At 42.2% G+C, this 21,613-nt stretch overlaps 1 protein-coding gene across 1 annotated transcript in view; it reads left to right on the forward strand.

Annotated features, from left to right (window-relative positions):
• PDIA5 (protein disulfide isomerase family A member 5) overlaps positions 1 to 21,613 on the forward strand; it is a 102,119-nt gene that overhangs the window by 72,684 nt on the left and 7,822 nt on the right. The window contains exon 15 of the mRNA XM_056349235.1: positions 15,692 to 15,762. Coding sequence (XP_056205210.1) covers positions 15,692 to 15,762 — 71 coding nt within the window. The remainder of the gene's footprint in view (positions 1 to 15,691; positions 15,763 to 21,613) is intronic.

Below are 21,613 nucleotides of genomic sequence, written 5' to 3' on the forward strand. Positions count from 1 at the left end.
AGAGACAGGCAGACTTGGTACAGGTTCTTAACTTTTGAGGGGTCTGTCAAAAGGAGAAGATAATCCTGGCACTTAGTAGATAGTATTAACTTGCTTTTATAGCACCATGACTCTTCCCCCAAAGATACAAGAAAAAAAATCTTCCCTATCAATGGCCAGCCCTGCAGTTAATGGATAACCTTCAGATAAGCGGTTACTGGCTTGTTCCCGTTAAACTAAAGGTATTTTCCAGAAAGGGATAAAAATCTCAGGTCCTTAATGTTTAATCAGGCAGCCCCTTATTTTGATTTTCTGTTAGAGAATTAAACATGAATGCTTTTGGGCTCCCACGACTCCCTGCTGGATGTGGGAGACGGGAGGGGTGCAATTCAGAAGGGAGATATCTGGAAGGTTGTAAAAGAGAGGGGAAGGGGACTTAATCCCTCCTCAGCTCCAGTTTCCACCACCTATTGACTAAAAATTGCCCATGTGCCAGGAATTTCTGATTCTTGGACCTCAACTGGTTAAGAGCAAGCCATAACTTTAAAATAAAATGATTGCATATGAAATGGTAAGATTTAGGAGTTCACTGTCTCTTGGGTTCTCTACCCAGTGAGTAACTTTCTGTTGGAGAGATTTATTCCCCTTTTGGTTTTTAGTTGCATCTTTTTAAGGCACTAAAACTCTTGGCCATGTTTAAAGCAAAGACACTACATGCAATGAGTATGTAGCTCTCAGTATTGAAAGCACAAGGCAACTTGCCTGATGGGCTCATGATGATACTGTTGTTTGTTGGTTGCCTTCTACCCTGTTGCTCTCAGATCAACCTGACCCTGTCTTTTATGGGCTGTAAAAGCAAGGCTTGGATGTTATAAGACTGTTGGGACTCTTGAGGCTGCCCATCAGACACCTTCTTCTTGCACGGTTTTGGATACAGTGCTGCATGAGACCACCTATATACAGGACAGAGAGGTGCTAACTGGAACCACTTCTGACCTTCCTGTGACTCCTAAAACAGTCGATGTTGCTGGCTTGTTGTCATTATGTGGGTCATGCAGTTTCTGATTTGTCAATTTGTCCTCTAAGTGTGGAAGTGTCTGTGTGCAAAGCAGAAAGCAGGCACACAGGAGTGCAGTGAACCTGCCCTTTGTTGTGTGCAGGGTAAAGCATCCAATGAGTATTTTAAATATCTGATTTCTGTGAAATAATCCTTAATGCAATAGAAAGGTATAAATCTTTATATTTTTCAGCTTTTCTGTAGTGATAATGTGCCTCCTGCTAAATTTGGTAGATTAACTTTTGTTTACCATTTTCTCAATAGTAAGACCTCTTGGAGCTTACATCGCCAGTTAGTTTTAACTTGCTTATTTTAGTGCAGAAGGAACATTGCTAAAATTGCCAGGTCCCATTATCTCAAATAATTTTCTTTTTCTATTCAGATCCACATCTTAGGTCAGTGCAGACTCACAGTATGTTACTCCATTCGCTTGTGACTCCATGACAGTATTTGTTACACTCACACATATGCTCAGATATTTTAAGATTGGGGGTGTGTGTATACATGCATATATAAAGTATGTTTATATATAAATATTTATGCTAAGAAATGTATCTCTCATCTGTCATTAGAATTTAAAGCAGAAAGTTGAATATTCTGACCTTTATAAAGATTTCAGCTAGAGTGACAAACCTTTAGGCAAAGGCCACAGATATATCTTAGATGTAAATTGAAATGAGATCTGTCTTTTCTGTGGCAACTTCCAGTCCAAATTACTTAATATGTATAGGAGAACCATCAATCTGCTGCTATGCTGATAACTCTGGACGGAGCTGAGTGGTGCTTTCATGGTACTGACCAGTGCTTCACAGTGATTTAGCTCCAGAAGAGAAGACTGCTACATCCACATGGAAAAGATGGGAAACTCATTACTCCATCACTCTGAGTGTGGGTGAAGCATAAAGGTTATTCCTGGTGCTTGTGGAGTATTTTAAGGACTGAGAATCAGAATCAAAATACTTGAAATTACTGGGGAAAAAATCCACTTATGTGGACCTGACACCCACAGAGGGTGACGTTCTTAACTTCACATTCCTGTTCCTCCCCCGTGGCATCTCTGTGCACTGGAGTGACTGATTTGGGGTGGGAGGCAGCAGTCGGGGCAGGTCCCCAGTACTGACTTGGGGAAAAAGTGCCAGCTGCAGGAAAGCTGATGCTTCTTATGCCAATAACTGCCTTGGACCTTCATCTGGGTGTCCACTGGGTAGGTCTGTACCCTCTGTGGCCACCACGCCATGCAGGCTTGTGATGTGGGCTGGCACTCTAGGCATTTCTCAGGGCTAGCACTTGGAGCAAGCTGCTGGTGTCTGTGCTGCACAGCACCTGGTGTGGCTCTTCTCTGGGCCACTGTGGGGCTCTTGTGGTCGTAAGATGTGCCATCCCACTCCCTTACCTCCAGCTTCAATATGCCTAAAATAAGAGGACAGTGACAGAGTCTGCTGAAGTGAAGCATGATGCCACAGGGGTGTGTAGTGGCCTGGGGACTGCCGTGAGGGGTTTGAGGAACATTTGAAAGCAGTAGAATTATTGCATCAGCATCTGAGAAGCATTTTGGATGGGTGGTTTACAGGATTTGTGTCTATTATCTCCACAGACCAGTCTCTGGAGGTACTGGATGCCAACAAATACTCCAGGTTTCATTTTGCAACTGCTTGGCTTTGTCCAGGAACGAGGAGCGGAGACAACTAGTCTGAGTATAGTTTGGTGTACACACATAGCCTGGTTTGTGGATGATCGGGATTTGAGCAGCTGTGGACCGAATTGTTAAGGGAGCATAATGGATGAGAATAGATGCAGCCTTGCCCGGTTAGACTGCAGTGCTTAACCAGCTATGGCCAGGAGTACACTAGCTGCATGGTACGCTGGCTGTGCTCTATGTCCAGAGCTTATTTCAGGACTCAGCATTAAATGCTTAGCATCCTGGAATGACCAGTTTGCATCAGTGCCTCTTCTGGGATCAATGTACTGACTTTTCTTTCTTCTTTCTCTTACATCCTCATGGTTTGTTCATACAGCTTATCCAAATGTGTTTTATCGGCATGTTTACTTTTATGTGCTCTCTCCACTCCGTTATCCCAGATAATTGAGATTTGACTTTGATTTTCTGTTAAATTTTAACCTCCTCCTACTATAGCACCTATATGCAAAAAAGAAGCAGTTGGTTGTGATCAGTTGTCAGACTCACAAAAGGCAACAAAATTCCAGTAGATAACACATCTTCTTAGTTGGAGATGTTTTTACTGCATTACTGCTGTAATTACTGAATTCAGGGCAAAAAAGTGATTGAAGCTAGGTGAACATTTTTTCAATTGGATAGGGAGATGCAGATAGTTCTTCATGAGTGTACTGTGTTTTTAACCCAAACTTCTGTCCGAAGAAGCCCTTGGAGTCCTACATGGAATTTCTTGTCAAGCCAATGCAAAGACCTGTATCAAATTAATGACCATCACATTCTCTAACTAAAACTCCCATGGTTCCCTCCTCTGCCTTGTTCGTCCCTGGGGTTTAATATGTTTTCTTGATGCCATAATTTGGTGATTTGACTGTCAAGTTTTAGCTATTCTTGGATGATGCTCCCTCAAACTTAAGCTGAGTCTTTTCTGCTCTTGTAGAAACAATGCTGAGCTGGAGGCAGAGGCTTCATAGATGGGCATCCTTGATTGCATTAGGCAGAGCATCACCAGCAGGGGAAGGGAGCTGATCCTTCCCCTCTACTCATGGTGTAGGTGAGACACAGTCGGGTTGCTGTGTCCAGTTCTGGGTTCCACTGACATACTGGAGAGAATCTAGTGAAGGGCTGTGATGCTGGTTAAGGGTCTAGAGCACCTGACGTATGAGGAGAGGCTGAGAGAGCTGGGACGCCTGGGTAAGAGGAGGCTTGAGGGGCTCTTAGTAGTATGTGGAAGTGCCTAATGTGGCAGGTAAAGAATACAGAGCAAGACTGTTCTGCAGTGTCCAGGCACAGGGCAAGAACTAATGGAAATGCAGGAAATTTTGCTTAAACATAAGAGGAAGCGGCGGTGGGTTTTTTGGTTTTGTTGGGGTTTTGTTTGTTTTTTGTTTTTTTGTGTTGTTGGGTTTGTGGTTTTTTTTACTGTGGGGGCAGTTGAACACTGGGACAGGTTGACTGGAGAGGGTGTGGAGTCTTCATCCTTGAAGGTACTCAAACTCCAGCTGGACACAGTGCTGGGCAACCTGCTCTAGCTGACCCTGTTTTGAGCAAGGGAAAAGTGCCTTTCAACCACAGGAATGCTGTGTTTCAAAAAATAGTAACACTGGAGTTTGAAATACACAGTGAGGGGTTTGGGGGTTTTTGTTTGGTTTGAGGTTTGGTTTTGTTTTGTTGGGTTTGAGTTTTTTTTACCCTTCTTATTGAGTTGTGATTTTCTCTAAATAGGAAAGGCTTAAAACATCCCCTACTAATTCTTGTACAGAAACAGGAGCTGTCCACTTGTGGCTCATAAGAATGGAAGATCAACACATGAAAACACATTTGTATCATTTTTTGATCATGATTGCTGCCTCCAAAGAGCCTCCAAATGAATCAACTGTGTCAGAAACAGGAATTATATGTGATACACCAGTCACAGGTCGGAATGGTGGGAAGGACACATTTTTTAGAGCAGTCATTTTTAGTGGGAGAGCTCAGCACTGAGAAAATTCATTCAGTTCCTACTTTTGTAAAAACAAAGGTAATAAAAATTCTTAAAAAATACTTTCAGCAGCAACAAGACTTAATAGGGAGAAAATGCTCCCTTTTAATGGTTCATAAGGGTGGCAGTTACCAATGTTATTAACTTGCCAAATAGCCTCAATTTGTGCGACTCAACAGGGTTTGCAGAATGGGTATTTTTAATAAATACTTTGCTGGGAGCTGATTTCCGGTTCTCTGTTCAGCAGTGAAACCTTTCACTTCACTGGAAATTATTTTTGTCAGCTGGAAAAGGTTATTTTCTGGTGAAGCCTGACCCACAGGGGTTACCCAGAGAACACCCAGAAATAAACCGTGCTGAGGCTGGTTTTAATGAGGTATTTTTGTATTGAGTATAAGTGGCTCTATTTGGACAAGAGGATGTGCAATTAAGAAACATCAGCCTCCTTGGCTCTTCACTTAAATTTTTTGTAGTTTTTTTCTTTCAGGGCTGGAAGAAGTGAATGAGGGTGCTTAATCCGTGTTGTACCTGATAAAATCACAGAAGACTTTGGGGTGGTGTTTGAGCCCTTAAAAGATTGTGTGTTGTTCTAAGCTGTTGGGAGATGGTACCTGGGTATTGTTCTGATGTAAACCAAAGCCAGTTCTTTGGCTTCCAAGTCAAGCAGGAATGCAGACATCATCCCTGTCTGATTGATCTCAGGAAGAAGTAAGAAAGAAATCAGGTAGGGATTACTTCCGCAATAAGTAATCAGATAGGCATCAGGTTTTTTCAGTTCTGACTAAACCAGTCCTGCCCATCCCTGTGTGTTTCATCAGCAGTGCATAAAATGCTGAGAGCTAAAGCAAACCTGCATTAATTTCACCCACAGGCTTTGTTCAAAATATGAAGCATTCTGTATCCTGGTATGCTCCTTCTCTGTCTTTTCACAATAAAAACCGCCCAGTTTCTTCTGTCCGGGTTATGTATTGAGGAATATACAGTGACAAAAAAGCACTTGGCTGAGAGTCCTTGCCAGAGTGGGTTGCACTGTGTGCAGCGTGGCTGCAGACGGTTTTTTGGCTATTAATGCCAACAGCCAGGAAGGCCAGTATGCTCCTCCAGCCCTGCTAGATCGCTCATGGGACGCAGGCTGTCATCAGAAAGTTGTTCTTAAGAAATCAGTAATGTTTCCTTTTCATTCTCTCATTTTTTGAAGTAAGCTGGGACAAGGCTGGTTGCACCATATCTCAGCCTTTGCGCAGAAAGTTTTGGCAAGATGATGCTGTGTCCTGGCTAAGCTGCACCGCTGTCACAAACCACTGCAGTTTTGACTGACCATGCGGCCTCAGCCCGTGGCTGCTGCACCTGAGGTGGCCAGACCGTGTCTTGGGGCTGAGCAGACCTGGGTTGGCATAGTTCTATATGAAGGATGCACAGAGGGGGCTAAAATACTCACCAGCTGAATTAATGGGTCCAGATGTGCCGAGCACAGAAGCACAGATGGATTCAGTGTCCTGTGATGGCCTCAGATTGGCTCCCACCAAGAGGTTTTCCTGTTGCTTGCAAGCACATCTTGTTAAGTTTTCATTAGGAGGCTGTATCAAAGAGCCTGAACAAAATGTGCGTGTTTGTAAATGAAGCTTAAGCTATCAAAAATTATTAAAAACATGCTGAACAGAAAGAATCCGTTTCAAGGCAAAAACCCTTGCAGGAAGGATTTTCTGGTTGTTGACTGAGGCAGAAGAGAGGTCTGGACCCTCTGATAATGAAGCTTTAAATCCTGCGTGGGCTGGCACTGCAGAATTTTGGTATGTTAGCTCTGCAGCTAACTGGTTTCTCTCCTGCCTGAGTGGTGCTCTTGCTACAGGCTCCTGTTAGGTGAGGTGCATTCCTGTCGGTGTAAATAGTGCTGATGCCACAGAGCCCATTAGCAGGCTGGTTTTGATAAAGAATTAATTCGTAGAGTGGTCTCTGCAATCAGGCTGGCAGAACTGCTCTTAGCCCCAGTGTTTGTGTCGAGGATATTAATTAGCACCAAGAGAACAGTTCTAACTGCTCTCAGCTCAGAAGTTGAGGCACTTTAGAGGACTGCGCAAGGCTGTGACGGAAGCACTCAGCAGTGGCTGTTGCGGAGCTGTGGCGTTAAACTAAAATTTGGAAGGGTGATCGAGCTCCTCTTGTTTTGTAAAACAGCATTCATGCTTTAAATCTGTCATAACCCTAAAATGTTACAGCTGCTTTTGAATTGGTGTGAAGAGTATTACCTGTATGTAAACAGTTCAGGCTTGTGAGAAGGGGAAGAGGAAGGAGGTGAATGCCCTTTGCCCTGTGAAATCCTCTCCTCACAGACATACAGGTGTGTTGGTGCAATGTCAGGTAGAGCCTGTGTGGGGTACCTTATGAGTCATTTAACTATGAATATGCCACTCACCCTTATACACTGTCATCAAACCCGTGCCCAGGAAGACAGATGCTTTTTCTGGTGATGCAACATACCATAGCAAGGACTGCTTTCGAGCCTCACCTAGTGCAGGTGTCAGTCAGCGGTGCCTCCCCCAGCGCTCTGCTGGGCCACTGCTAACTCGGAGCAATTTATCTTCTGGATATCAGTTGCATCCACTGGCATGTCAGGTGGCAAAATCATTTTGGTTGCTCTTTAACTGTTTTTTGTGGTTAACAGAGGCTGATGCTGCCTTGGCTAACTGCTCTTACCAGCTTCGTTTGTGCCATGTGGGTCTGCTGGAACTGACACTTAAGTTTTGTTCTGGATGTAACTATTGCTCTTTAATCCTTTCTGTCCAGAGGTGGTTTGCTCTACAGCTTTCCATCTTAAAGGATTGCTTGTTGCCAAATGCCAAGTGCTGTCATGTCATTTGTGATTCGCTGCAGTCTGTCATACAGCCTTTTGTAGTGGATAAAACAGTCCAGGAGTTTTGTGCTGAGTCTTTCTCCTCACATTTGCAATTTGGTCTATTCTGATGATTCCGTTGCTGCCGTTTCAATAGTTCATGTCTAAGGCTGTGGTTTCCAGAGGTGTGGGGTTTTTTTCCTTCGCATCCTCTGTGTACCCCCAAAGTGCTACAAAATGAGGAGAGCTTGGAAAAAAATGCAACAAAATCCACTAGCAGGCTGTGAAATTGGTTGTAGATTGCCTGTTAAGAGTAGCGAGGCAAGCCCTGGCTGACCTGATGCTTAACTGAAAACCTCATGACCTTTTTCAAATCAAAAGACAAATCCCCCTCCTCTCAGTTACTAATATCTCATGTCTTGGAAATATGATTATGCTATGTGTCAGGTTGTGTCAGAAAATGAACTTTGTTTCCAGATATTCAATTAAAAGGGCCTCCAGTTCTCTACTGGTAGAACAAAAGCAAATTAACCTTTCAGTAACATCTCCAAATGCCTTTCTCAAATCTGCCTGTGGATTCAATAACTTCTGTAGCTACATGAATTGTGCTGGTTTAAGCAGTATACCCATTTTCAGCTCTTATCTCTGCAATTACTGTCTGTGGCCTGTCTTTCCTTGATTGACCAAGTAATATTCTTGTTTTAATTCTAGTTAATCACTTGGAACTCTTGAAGTGGAAACAGGCTTTGCTTTGCTCTGCGGTCTACAAGCTCCTGGGTTTCCTTTGATAGCTGTGCAATGTGCTGCTTTCACTTGCTTGGAATTGCAGTCATTTAAAAACCAATAACAGTGCGTAGTGTCTACCCCTGTTATTTAGATGGTGATGACTTCAAGCAGAGATGGGGAATCTGAAAGTCATTCCCTGCTCTGCACTTTGCACCCTGAGCGCTCTATCCTGCTGCGTGCTGAGCCCTCTGAGTCCCCAGTGTTTTGCAGTTGAATGAATGGAGTCAGCACCTTGAAGCCCTGCTCCCCTCAAGCAGGATTGTAAACCCTGAGAGTCACTTAACCTCTTCCTGACTCCATTTAACCTTGGGTGTAATGACAGAGGAGGATAATCACGTCTGTCTCTCTTAGGGACAATTTGAAGCGTAATTAATTGATATTAGTTAAAGCATTTGAGATCACCCGTTGAGAGGTACTAAAGGAAGCTGGGGGCTGAAGGGGGAGCAGAGCCCTTCGTCATGCTGAGGACAGAACACAGGCAGCACAAATGCCACGGTCTCACAAATCACTGAGTTTTCAGATCTCTTCTAAGGAGTTGGCTAGGACTTTACTATGAAAATACTGACAGTTTAAGTTAGTATTATGGAAGCAGCTACAACACTAAAATATATGCATGTTTAAACTATCTCTTTGGAAAGTCTCATGTGAAATATATGCGTGCTGCTTTGTTCCTTCAGTTACCAGATTTCATTATGTAGAAAATGCTAAAAGCACACATGGAAACAACACGGGTGGGGTTATACATCATTGTGTGTTAATGGTGGGCAAAAAGCATAAGGTAGTGCTTTCTGAAGTTAAAATGCCTGATCTGCACTGGTGTAGAGCCATTTTAGTTGGGATGCTCAGGTTAGGGTCAGCAGAGGCTGTTGTCCCCACCTGACCTGTGGGGCAGTCCTGGCACACTGCAGATCCCAGCTGCTCAGGAGATGGTGATAAAAGGACAGCAAAACCTTATCACCTCTGTAGCAGTTTCAGCTCAGCAATGTGAGTCAGGGACAGGCTGCATTGTGATCAGGTGGAGAACCACTGTGTGAAAGCATCTTTTTTAGAAAACCATTTCTTTTCAGACTAAAAAGCACTAGGGATGTGGAATGTGAATTTCCTGCCTGAATTTGACTGGCTTCAGCACACAGCCAGCTCTGAAGGTTACTTAGCCTTTGGCACCCAGCTTGTATAGCTTGTTGTAATGAAAACTAGACTGGCTTTTCTCAGTTTCTATCACTACTTAATCTTTGGATTTAAGCTATTGACACTCCGGGCTTCCTGCCTCCCTTTGCCATGAAACACACTTTCCGGTCCTGTTACTTTTCTTATGGGTCTTTTGAGTCCCCTCCAGTTTGAACTCATTCTTGATTTGTGGACCCAGAACTGCAAACAGTATTTTGGAGATGCCAGACATAGAGGCCCTCTCCACACCTACTTAATATTTTCATTTATATATTCAGTGAAGTTCCTTTTGACAACTCCATCGTTTTCTTTCAAAGCTACATTGCTGGTATTGTTTGGATTTCTTTTGCTTCTGATACGTTTAAAACCCCTTATATACTTAAAACATCATTATTACCTCTGCTGACTGTAGATACTGCTTTGATGTCCATTTGCTTCCTTTATCTATTTTGTACAAATTGTTAGCTTTTGATTTATATTCATTAAAAAAAGCTTCACCTTTCTTCTATGTGCTATGCTAATACAGCTTCCACTCTTCTAAGGAAACTGAATTAACCTTGTACTGTTCAGCTGTAGAGAGGTTATATTATATCACTGAGCTTTGTAGTTTCAAATTAAACAAAGCATGAAGTTACTTAAAGGACGTTTTTCATATTTAAGCAAGTAGAAACTTATGTTTTTTGGAAAGAGATCTTGATTCCTTCAGGCAATTCTGAAAATTTCACACAATTTTATTTTAAATGTAATAATATGAATATTGTCCAACAGGGTGCATCTGTTTCATCCACTATTCTGGAGACATCTTTATAATTGCCATCTGGTCCTAATAATTTCGTACATAGAAGTTTTAAGAATCTCTGAAGTTTATCTTTTGACTCACCATCATCTCTAAACAATTGACTTGGTTAAAAAAAGAAACCTTGTCCAATGAAAAATTGTCCATTTGAATGTAATAAAGATATGTAGGTTATTCACTAGATTGTTCCATTGCTTTGAAATCTTCTTTACATCCCTTCTGCATCCCATGGGACCCTGCAATTATGCAAAATGCTTACAAATCTGAATACAGGATGTTATTTCTGTGGATTTATTGAATTGCCACCACAAACATATGCTTGATTACTCTTATGTTTGGGTCAATGTGCATTTGGGTTTTAATATCAGTTTTGTGTGTGTCTTACCTTACCTCATGAATGGGTTTATATTGTTCTTTCCTCAGTCTGTTTTTTGGGTCTTTTTTCTTTAAAAAAACCCCAAACTTAAAAAAAAAAGTTTGTAAAGTGATGTGAGCACTTAGTAAGTACTTCTATTTCCCCATGTGCTATCTTTGTTTTATATCATGTACACAGATGTTTTGTGGCATCATTTTGGAAGCCACATCCAGCTCAGCCCTGCAGTTCTTTATTTCTTCAGAGTCCTCAAACCAGTCTTTCTATGAGGATGAAACCAGCTTCTCTGCTGGGCGCCTTTCTGAGCCCAAACCAATGCTGCCTCATTGGTTCTTTCTTCAAAGACACCCATGGAGATGCTGTACTGTTCAGTTGTTCCTGCTATCAGTAAATTCAGTCCACGGAAAATAAGCTGGGCTATATATTTTCCATCGCTTCATCTCCCGAAAGGCTCGCTAGCTTTCCTTTAAATGCCTCTACAATTAGAGGAGATTTAATCTGACTGCCTCTCCCCCTCAGTGATAATGAGTCTGAATCAAGCCTGCTTGCTTGCTTACTTGATTTCCCTCATCTGCTGTTCATCAGCCATTCCTCTTGAATTTTTACCCACAGATACTGTATTTTTCACGTACTGGATCAGTTGAGAACTACTTGGTTTTCAGGGAGAGGAGTGTGATGGTGCCCACCATGACTGTTCTGCAGTGTGTCTTCCCAGCCCTTACCAACTTTACATCGTGAATGGTGGAAAAAACACCCTGTAGAAAACACTGGGTCCATGTAAAATTTACATTTGTAGTGCAAGGCATATAGAGCTTAGAACCCCTCTATTGCAGGTATTCCCATACAGATCCTTGGACCTGTGGTTTAAGCAGGCAGCCCTCATCCCCCAGCCGGGCAGAGCAGATACCACCATGGGCTGCATGGGGGACCTCCAGAGTGCAAGATTTTTAGCACAGAGAAGTGAGAATGTCTGGCCAGAGCTGTAATAAAGCTGTATCATTTGCTGTTTAGGAATGGAGAATGGCCTTAACACATGCTACTGCCTGTGCGTTAGATGTTAAGCTCTTTTGCTTTCCTGTCAGATAATGTGCAAGTGTGTTTCTGCATTAGGAAGTGCAGTTAGTTTAAGATTTGCAGAATTGATTTGAGGTTTTGAGCTGGGATCTTGTGAAAAAGCTGGATGTTCCAGGAGAAGGTTCCTTTCAGATTTCTCAAGTCAGGCACAGGAAATTACTGTTCAGTTCACATCTGCTGATAACACTGTTGAGATCAAATTTTACAATAATGTAAAAATGACAAAAGAAAATCAGTAAAGCAAAGACCTGCACCTATGTTAGAAGACTCTGTTCCCAGAAGTGCTACTTTCAATGCTTCTCAATTGGAAGTCCAATTCTTGGCCTTGTAGGAAGCCCGTGCATCTACCATAGGACCCAGATTATTCAACTGAAATGAAATTGAATAAATCATCCCACTTCTTTAGTCCATAGTGACTTACTGTCCTATAAATACTACTGAGAAAGGGGCAGGACCTTTTGATTCTTGACACCTTATCCACACCTTTCAGATGCCACCAGTTTAATCTCTTTGCATTGCAGCCCATCTGGAATATCCTTTGTAAGGAGACTGCACGCTTCCTATCTTCACGTACAGTGCTTGGTACAGTTCCTTTCTTTGCACTTTCAAATCTGGAAGATGGTGTTAACACTTAAAATAAATGTGTGATAGTGGGTGTGAAGAGGGAATGAGGAGAACAAGTTTTCCGTCTGTCAAAATGAAGACATCAACCTCTGCTTTTATTTTTTTTGGCATGTGTGCTTTAAATAGAATGATGGTGTTGGGTGGCTTCCAAGTGTTTGCTGCATTTGGCAATCCTTCTAAGTTGTAACAGATGAAGTTCTGCTATTCCATATGATGTGCTCCTTCCCCCTTTTTTGGTGACTCCTTGAAACTCCTTGGGAATTCAGCATAGCATTCACATCTGTTCCGTGGATGGATGTCCAAGGCTAACAAAATGCCTACTGGACTTGGGAGTCAGCTCTGCCAAAAGCCATATGGTTGTGTTTTAGTTTTGCAAGCACAGTGCAGTAAAGAAAGGAGGTTGGGCCAAAAGAGAAGTGAGAGGAGGAGGGATGAAGCTTCAGATGCATAAATGAGGGTAACATTGTCATTTGATACTAGAGTGGGAAGATGCAAAGATCACAGAGAAGAGGAAATAAAAGCTGTGAGCATAGGTTCCTTTATCAGTTGTTTTGAGTTACATGGAGCTCCTCTGTGTGGTGGTGGTGACGCATGTTTGATTTTGCCTAATTTCCCAAAGTGCCGTAAAGGTCTAGATAGTCAGATGCTTCCTTTTGTCCTTAAAAGAAGTGCATTTTGTAAGCTGAGAACCATTCTCAAAGCCCTTCTGATGCTACCTACTGAGCACCATGCTATGGCATGTGCAGTGGTGACTCGCTGGGTTGGAAGGGACACTGAGCAGCTGCAGCTGCTTCTCTGAGCAGTCACCAGCTAAATGGCCACTTGGACTGTTTTCTTACCAGCCATCTGTTGGCCCCTGTAAAATGGCATCTTGCATCTGTAATAGCCATTGGACTTTTCTGTGTCTGAAAGAATACGCTTGTTACTTGCTGACTCGTGTTCTGGTTTCTTGAAGAGTTCACGGCTCATGGAGGGCACTTACCTGCTGCAACTTTAGTAGGGGCTTAGGGAGAGGCTTTACCAAATGCCCTGTCCTCTGCAGGTTCAGCACTCACAAGGTGGGAAACACACTGACTGATGTATCATAAAGCTGTTAGAGGGGAATAAGCAAACATGAAGTCTCATCTTTCTCTTGAAACACCATTTACTGAGGGTTTGGAAGTCGCTGTTTGGTGAAACCTAAATTTCAAGCTCAAGATCATAAGCAGAAAGGGGAATCTGAAAGGTTTAAGTTTTTAGGGGCCTTTGTGTTTTAGTGTAACAGTTGGAAGTGCTTTCCAGTAAACTACAGCACGTAAGGATGTGGACTAGAACAAGTGTTTTTTGTTTTAGAGGTGCCTGATTTTTCTCTTTTATTTTTTTGTCTCTGGAATTTTCCCTAGATGTTGTCATCAGTTCTGATTTATTTGTGTAGAGCAGTGTTAACGAGTCAACTAAAGCAATCAACCCACAGTACAGGAAATTATCAAAGATGTGTCAGGAGGCAGGATTGACCCAAAGGCTTTTCAGTATCAGGCAGATAGGAAAATCAGAGAGAAAATGGGTCACAGAAGTGGGCTGATGGACATGGGAGCAGCCTGGAACCCTAACCGCCTCCTCCTCCTTCTCCTTTTCTTTCTTGACCATTTCCTCCCAGGCAAATGCTGAACGACTTACAAAGTTAATAGTTTACAATCCGTAGAGGACCTGCACTATCTCCCACCAAAACACATCTGCCATCAGGACAGACTGCCGTTGTGCTGTGTAAAGAGTTTGAAGCCATTAAGATGGATTTGCAGAAGTGCCTCAGTTTCCCAGGAAATGTCCCCTTGACTTTTCAGTATTCTTAGTTACTACATAGTCTCTCTGTGTATTTATACGCGTGTCACAGCAGTGCTTTCAAAATCCAGCTATGAAGAAAAAAATACTCTAAAGTACAAAGCAGTGCATGTAAGCAATGAAATTGCGTTTTGGTGAAGATTAAAAGGGTGTGCAGCCTTTCCTTTGGTGAAAGGGGTGTGCAGTGTTTATGCACAGCTGCTGTTTTTCTTGTGAGCTAAAAGGGTGAGTGCAGTTTATGAGAGGGTTCATGCCAGCCTCCTAAGAGGGCATTTGTTCAGTACTGACTTAAAAGTAACACAGCCATTTGTTCTTTGTTGTAAAATACTGGTAAGCAACAGTAGCGTAAGTGTAATTGGAGCTTGTGAAAAACTGATCTCTGCTCTGTTCTGTTCCTATCCAGCAATAATAGCAGGATGAACTTCTTTGCTTTTGCTAGCATTGTACAGGCTTGGCTGAAGCGTGTCCATTCCTTTCTTCCCTGCATCTAAGCAAAAAATAGTGTCCTGAGTTTTTGCTTATGAACAACCTCTTTATGCTGTGTTTGAAAAAAGTAATTTGTTACAGATATGCAGGTACTTTCCTTTTCAAAGCCTTACTTAGTATTGGTATTTTGAGAGCAATTTAGATTAATCATAGACAATAAACATTGCTTCTGAATTAAGAGCACTCACATCTGAATCTTGAATCAAGAGAACAGTTCTTGCTCCCCTTCTGTGGCGACTTCTGAAATGTTTGAGTAAATATTGTGTATGTTTAAGCAAGGGAAGGACTGGTCTTTTGTTCAGTGCTGTGGTGGTGCAAACAAGTATCAGCCCAGCTCCCACACAAAGCTGTCTGGTTCTTATGTGCTGTACCTGTAAAACTCCACTGGGGTTGCTAGTTTGTGGTGAGCAGGAGGAAGGTCTCCAGGAAGGCCAGCAGCAGTCATCCTAGCCTGGGACTGGACCCCTGTTCTCCATAAGTGGAAGATGGGTAGCCTGTGGGACTTGCTTCTCTTCCCCTCCCATGTGTTCCTGGTGGCTTGGCTCTAACACAGGCAATTCCCGAACACTTACAAACATGCCTGGCGACTTCCTTTCCAACTCCAACCTCTTTCTGTTCACAGCTGTGCTGTCTTTATTCCTGTGTCCAAATGTAGCTGGTATCTGTGGCAACAGCAGTAATAACCCACAAGAAGGTACAGCAGCAGAGAAATGGTTTGTCTGTTTGTGGTTGGCGACCTTAAAATGCTCTTAAGGGACTGGCGGTAGAGAAAAGCCCTCTGCACCGTGGTCCCTATGTGGGATGTTTTGTAACTGTAAGGATACACTTAAACTGCTTGAAGTCATGGATTTTAAACACCTGCTTAAGTTTGTGTATCTGACTCATGGTCTAGAGATGCTTTGTCCTGCTCTTCATAGAACAGGAGAACCCTTGTCTAGAATGATTTTTTAATACTAATTTTCCACTGATTTATCTTGTGTCTTGAGTTGTTGCAGTATCTTATTTATGACTAATGTTTGTGCTGGTTTTCCTTTTCTATATTGAACAGGGTGTCCCCACTGTAAAAATGCCATTCCACATTTTACAACCGCTGCTGAAATCTTTAAAGAAGATCGAAAGGTAACTTGCTGTTAAGTATTTCTGAGATATTTGAGAATGTTTTCCACCATTTGTACTTCTTAGGCTTTGATTATTGATAAAGGTGGTAGGGGCTTGTGGATAAAATTGCTGTTACTCTTAATAGAAATGTATCTGCATTTTAGGGGTTGTATCTTCTTTCGGTCAAACTGAGCTACACTTTTAACCTGTTTTGCTTTCCTTAATCTGTTGTCTTTTTTGTTTAATTCTTTGTTTAAGAGTTCTTTTCTATGAAGCAAAACACATTCTTTCTTACTGAAAGATTAATAAAAGGTAATTTACATCATCTCCATTCTCCTTCAACTTTTGTCAGCCATTGAGGTGCATGTGGAAAACCCACAGTCCTGTAGCACTCAATCATGTAACTAAACTTTCTTTGCATAGCATAAATATAATAGATCTCTGTAAGTTGGTTGACTTGAGTCCAGAATGTCAGGCCCTTCTAGGACCCTCATGCTTCTGCCTTGAAAACACATCTGATGACTGAAACACACCAGTTAATGTCCTTGCATCAGCTGAACCATTTTAACTTGACTGTTTGCATATCTGGGATTAAAAAAAACCCAACACCTGAGCCACTGAATTTAACCAGATAACTAGTTAAAAACTTTATCTCTGAGTGAACTGTATTTCATTCAGATCTCTGAGTTTGTTCCAACTGCATGATTGCTTTATGTTTAGGTGTGGCATGGAAAAGATTTGGCAATTTAATAGGGAAACAGCTTTCTGTAGCTTCCTGAGGCGGGGAAGTGGAGAGGGAGGTGCTGATCTCTTCTCCCTGGGATCCAGTGACAGGACACACGGGAATGGTTCAAAGCTGCGCCAGGGGAGGTTTAGACTTGGACATTAGGAAGCATTTCTTTACCAAGAGGCTTCCCAGAGGGGTGGTCGATGCCCCAAGCCTGTCGGTGTTTAAGAGGTGTTTGGGCAATGGCCCTTAACAACGTGCGTTAACTTCTGGTCAGCCCTGAAGTGGTCAGGCAGCTGGACTAGGTGATCATTGCAGGTCCCTTCCAACTGAAATAGTCTAGTCTATAGTCTATTCTAAATGGAGGTGATTTTGTAACAGTTACACCCCTGTTAATCAGCCTGCTACTGTAACAGGAGAATTTGTCATGTTTTTTTTCTTTTCCTCTCATCTTTTCTGTAACTCACAGAAGATGCATCAGATTGACAAGTAACAGATCATTCTTGTATCACTGACTGCATATAATTAGAAGTCCATCACTTATGCCCTCTGGCACATACAAGCTTTAGAGGAATGCAGCTTTCGGTTCTCTCACTGCTATAAATGTGTGCTCAGATGCCTTTTGGTGACTTGTTTGTTTCCAAAATCTCTGAGAAAGTGTCCTTGGTTTCCCACTTTTCTGGTAGTTCCCAATGAAACCTCTCTTTCCTAAACTCATTAAAATTTCAGTCAGAGGAGATGAAGCAAATGTACCCAACAATGTGAAACTTGCTTATTAGAGCCCTAGGATGTATTACCAAGCAATCTGTATCATGGTGCAGTTGATGGGACATTGTGGTGGCAGTAAATGCAGGCCTGTGAAGCTTTCCATTCAGACTGCAGCTTATGAAGGGACTCCAAGAGCACAGCAGTGATTGACGGTTGCAACTCTTGACTTCAGTTTAAGACTGAAGTGGGGAGGTATAAAATGTAATGAGTTGGAACAGGAGAGCCAGTAGGGAATATTAAGGCTGGTGCAGTTTCAAAGAGGTGTGTGCAGTTAGGGAAAACAATGTTATTCCACCCCAGTGACTTATGAAAGTGCCAGGGATTGATTATCTGGGGAGCCCTATCCAATTGTGTACAGCCGTAACCTGCCAAGGTGCTTCTTGCTGCCCGTTGGTGTCCTTGTGGAAAAGAAAATAAACCTGTTTTAAGACTTCAGAAGGGCACGTGGCTGTTGCCACAAGCAGCACTGGGCATATTCCTGTGTTTCAAACTGGGCTGAGCCTTCAAACTAATTCATAGTTCTTTAGGGTTTCAAACTTCTGTAAAATTACTGCTTAAGAGGGAAGAAGTATTTCTTCTTTGAAAAACAGAGGAAAATTACTAATTTTCTTTTTTAGTCTGTAGTAGTGTTAGGGTTTTTTCCCCCTGGAGGAAGGCTTTTTTCACTTTAACAGAGTATGGTAGCATTTAAGCTGTATCTTCTTTTCAGTAAGGGTGGTCCTTCAATTAAACGTTTAATTCTGCAAAAGCCACAGGACAATCAAAACCATTCCAGCCTTGAATTGCTTATAAATGATATCTTAAAAGGTATCCTTTGGGAGACTTTGAGTCTTTACATTGGAATTTTGAAGATGAGCAGAGCTTGAGGCTGTGAAATATGTGTCTTTGGCTTTGCAAATTCACTGTATGGAGGAGGGGGGTTGGGGGGGGCTCCTGCGCCCCACCCCCCTGGGGCTGTGTGTAATGCTATGTACTTTTTCATCATCTGCACTGCTGGAGTTGGAGTTTGAAAACACAAGACTGGGAACTTGGCCCCGAATGTCAGTTCTTGTTGACCACATCACTGCTGGTGGTTTTAGTAGAAACCCCGAGCCTGCTCGCTTGCCTAGGGCAGTCGTGTGGCTATTGCAAACCACGGCTCTGGGTGTGACCCGTAAACCAGAGCCTCTGCATCTTTCCGTGTACTTGGGGAAATTCAGTGACAGTAAGACCAGCTCAGTGCAGAGGCTAGTCCAGTGAAGCAGTTCACATACGGCTTTCAGTTATTTAAAAAGGGGGGAAAAAAAAAAAGGCCATCTGGAGCATTCTTGCCTTGGGGCGCTGTGGTCTTTGCATACAGCTGCCAGGGGAAAGCCTTTGGCCTCTGCTCCACAGCTCGAGTTTTGGCAGTGACCAGGCTATGTCAGAAAATGCAAATGTGAGGATTGTCACTTAGCTGAACAGATTGAAGAGCAGGAAGGCATGTTCACTAACTACTCCAGAGACTCTTGAAAGGGCAACAGCTGAATCTTAAAAAAAATCTGCATTCTTCCTTTTGGCTGATCCTTCTAGCTGAACTTTAGGATCTGATTTGTGATGCTCCAGCTTGGATTTGCTGAAGGAAAGCTCCTGACTCCTCAAGGCCTCTCAGTAACAAATCTCTGGAACACCCGCGAAGGGGCTGCTGGTTGACCAGGCTTCTCCATTTTCACTAGACTGTTTCTGTACAAATGCACTGACCTAAATCAGAGCACTGCGACTGGGTGCTAGGGAGTCTGTGCAGAAACAGCTGTGGTGGAGATTGCTGGAAAGGGTGCAGCTGATGGGGTGGGTCGGGGTGCTCGCGGGGAGCTGTGAGACACCAGTGAAACTGGTGAGTCCCCAATGTGTGTTGTGAACCATGGTTTGAACCATGGTTTAAAATCATTATACCAACCAAATCACTGTACAGATTTATTCAAACGAGTTAATATTTTAATTCGGCCAAGAATTTGATCTGTGTTTGCTTAAAAAGCATGTGTTGAGTTTCTTTTTAATTAGACTCATTAAATATGTTGATGTTAGCACTGTACATCATGGTGCCTACTAATGGGTCTTCCCTTTGCAAACAGGCCTGCTTTGTGAACAGCTGATGAATTGCAGCTATAGTAATGCTGCTATGGCACATCAGGGCAGCTAATAATGAATCTTCCATTTGCAAGGCCTTTTACATTAAGAACAGTAGCTGAATTGCAACAAGCTTTAGCAGGCCAGCTCCTAACTGCTGTTAGGATCCAGAACAGGTAATATAAACAGAAACCTATGGAGTAATCATAGAGAGGGATGCGCATCTGTCTTATTCGTAGGTGCTTTTAAGACATCTGGCAACAGCAGACTTTTTTACTTCTTCTTCTTCCTAATAATCAGATAATGGTCATCTGGAATTGACTATACTTTAAAAATGTTGCTTGGAAGCATTCTTTTCCATGTTGCAATTTTACTTTTATTTTAATTTTTGGGAGGATTGTGATAATTTTGCTAAGCTTATCATATATCATTCCTCTTCAAATCAATATTTAGTTAGTTATTCACTTCCATTTTCATAACAAAAGTCAATATTAGCTCCAGCAGAGATTTATTTCCTTGAATCAATAAGCCAGTGTGTGGCAGTACATATTTTAACAGGAGAGCAACTGGGATTGCAGGAGGTATTTTTACTGTATCATCATACAGTGACTGGGAGACAAACTGTTAAAATGAAAGTGGTTTAAGAACAGAAAGGAGGAGTTACTTGGAGGGTCAAGAGATCCCACTTCCAATTTTCTACACATCTCTTTGAACCACTGGATGTAATTGTGTTCCTTACCTGCAAGATCTCTCTAGAGCAAAAAGTTGTTTTGTAATTCTGTTGGAAGAGAACTGTGATTCCTGACGTATGATTAGATGATACTGCAAGTACTTCTTTTTTCCTTCCAGCACTTCCATAGTAAAAAAAATAAGGCATCATCCTTTTGTTACAGTTGAGGCACATGGAGATCTATGGTCCCATTTTCAGCATAGCTCCACTTCTATTTAAGCACCTAAATTAAAAGCCTGATTTTTGCAACAGCTCAGTGTTTGTGATCAGACCACTTAATCTGAACAATGTGCCATGCTCTGTTTCCTTTTTGAAGAGCTCTTCAGAGCTGGTCATACGTTGCTCACATTCTAATGCAGTGTGGAGTGAAGTTTGCAACTCTGTAGATAAGCTCCCACTTCTTTGGTAAAACCATGGAACGTTGCTGTGGGACTTTCCTTTTCAGATAAGGGTATGTTCCAGTCCCAGGTGTTGCTAGAGTTGTGTTAAAGTATGCTGACTATGTAATAAAGGAGAAATGCATGCTAATGTGGGTTTTTGGGGGGTATTTTTGTTTTTTTTATTTTTATTATTATTATTATGCATGCTAACCTGGTATTGTTAATTGTTATAAGCTGCATACCAGTTGTGAGGAACTACCGATAACATTGAGAAAGCTGGAAGTACTCCAAGGAACTTCCTCTGAGGTCCACAGTCTCTGATTGATTATCTTTTCATTTGATAACTGTTCTTCTGTTCCTGCTACGGCTACTGAACAGGATGGTGATAAACCTGAAAGGCATTGCCTCTGGAGAGAAAACTTGTATATAATGATGTATCGTCAATATCTAAGGCAGCACAGCTTTGGGTTATGGAGAATCCGTAACCCAACGGAGTTTTATGTTTGTGGCAGGTATAGCACTCGGGGTTTTTTCTTCCTGAAATGTTTTTTTCAGTGGATTTTTCCCTCTGGTTAGAGGAAAATTAGGAAAGCTGAAGAAATTAAATTTTAGCCCTAACAATAAAAATCTACATAAAATCAATCATGTCTTCTGAAAGCTGTTACGCTGGCTTCTTCTGAAAGCTGTTACACTGGGTTTTTCCATAATGGACAGATGTACACACACACACACACAAGTCTTACACCAGCGTTAGGAGAGTTGCTCTCCCAGATTTTTAGAGGTGTTTTTCCCTCTTGATGAGAGGGAGCTCATGAGAGGTGATGTCAAGCATCTGGATAAGTATCAGGGACATCTTTTGCTTACCCTGTCTCAAATTTCTGGTTCAATAAAGTTAGTGTTTTTACGAGGCAGAGAATAATAGATCTTGCTAACCTGTGCTTTCTAGTGAACTTCCATGTAAGTTGTTGCTGGCAGTCCAATATGAAGATGATTTCTGAGAGTAACATCCTCCAGAATTCTTGAACTACATTTTTGTAGAGATTTGTTGGGTGTTTTTTTTTTTTTCTTTTTTCCTGACTCAGTTTTCTGCCGCAGCGATGTAGAACTGGTTGTTGCTATGAGGATGGAGAATGTGAGGAAAACCTCTCTGCAGTGTATCACTACTCACCTGAGCCAGGACTG

This window comes from Falco biarmicus, chromosome 8, assembly GCF_023638135.1.
Source record: "Falco biarmicus isolate bFalBia1 chromosome 8, bFalBia1.pri, whole genome shotgun sequence".
Classification (NCBI taxonomy): domain Eukaryota; kingdom Metazoa; phylum Chordata; class Aves; order Falconiformes; family Falconidae; genus Falco; species Falco biarmicus.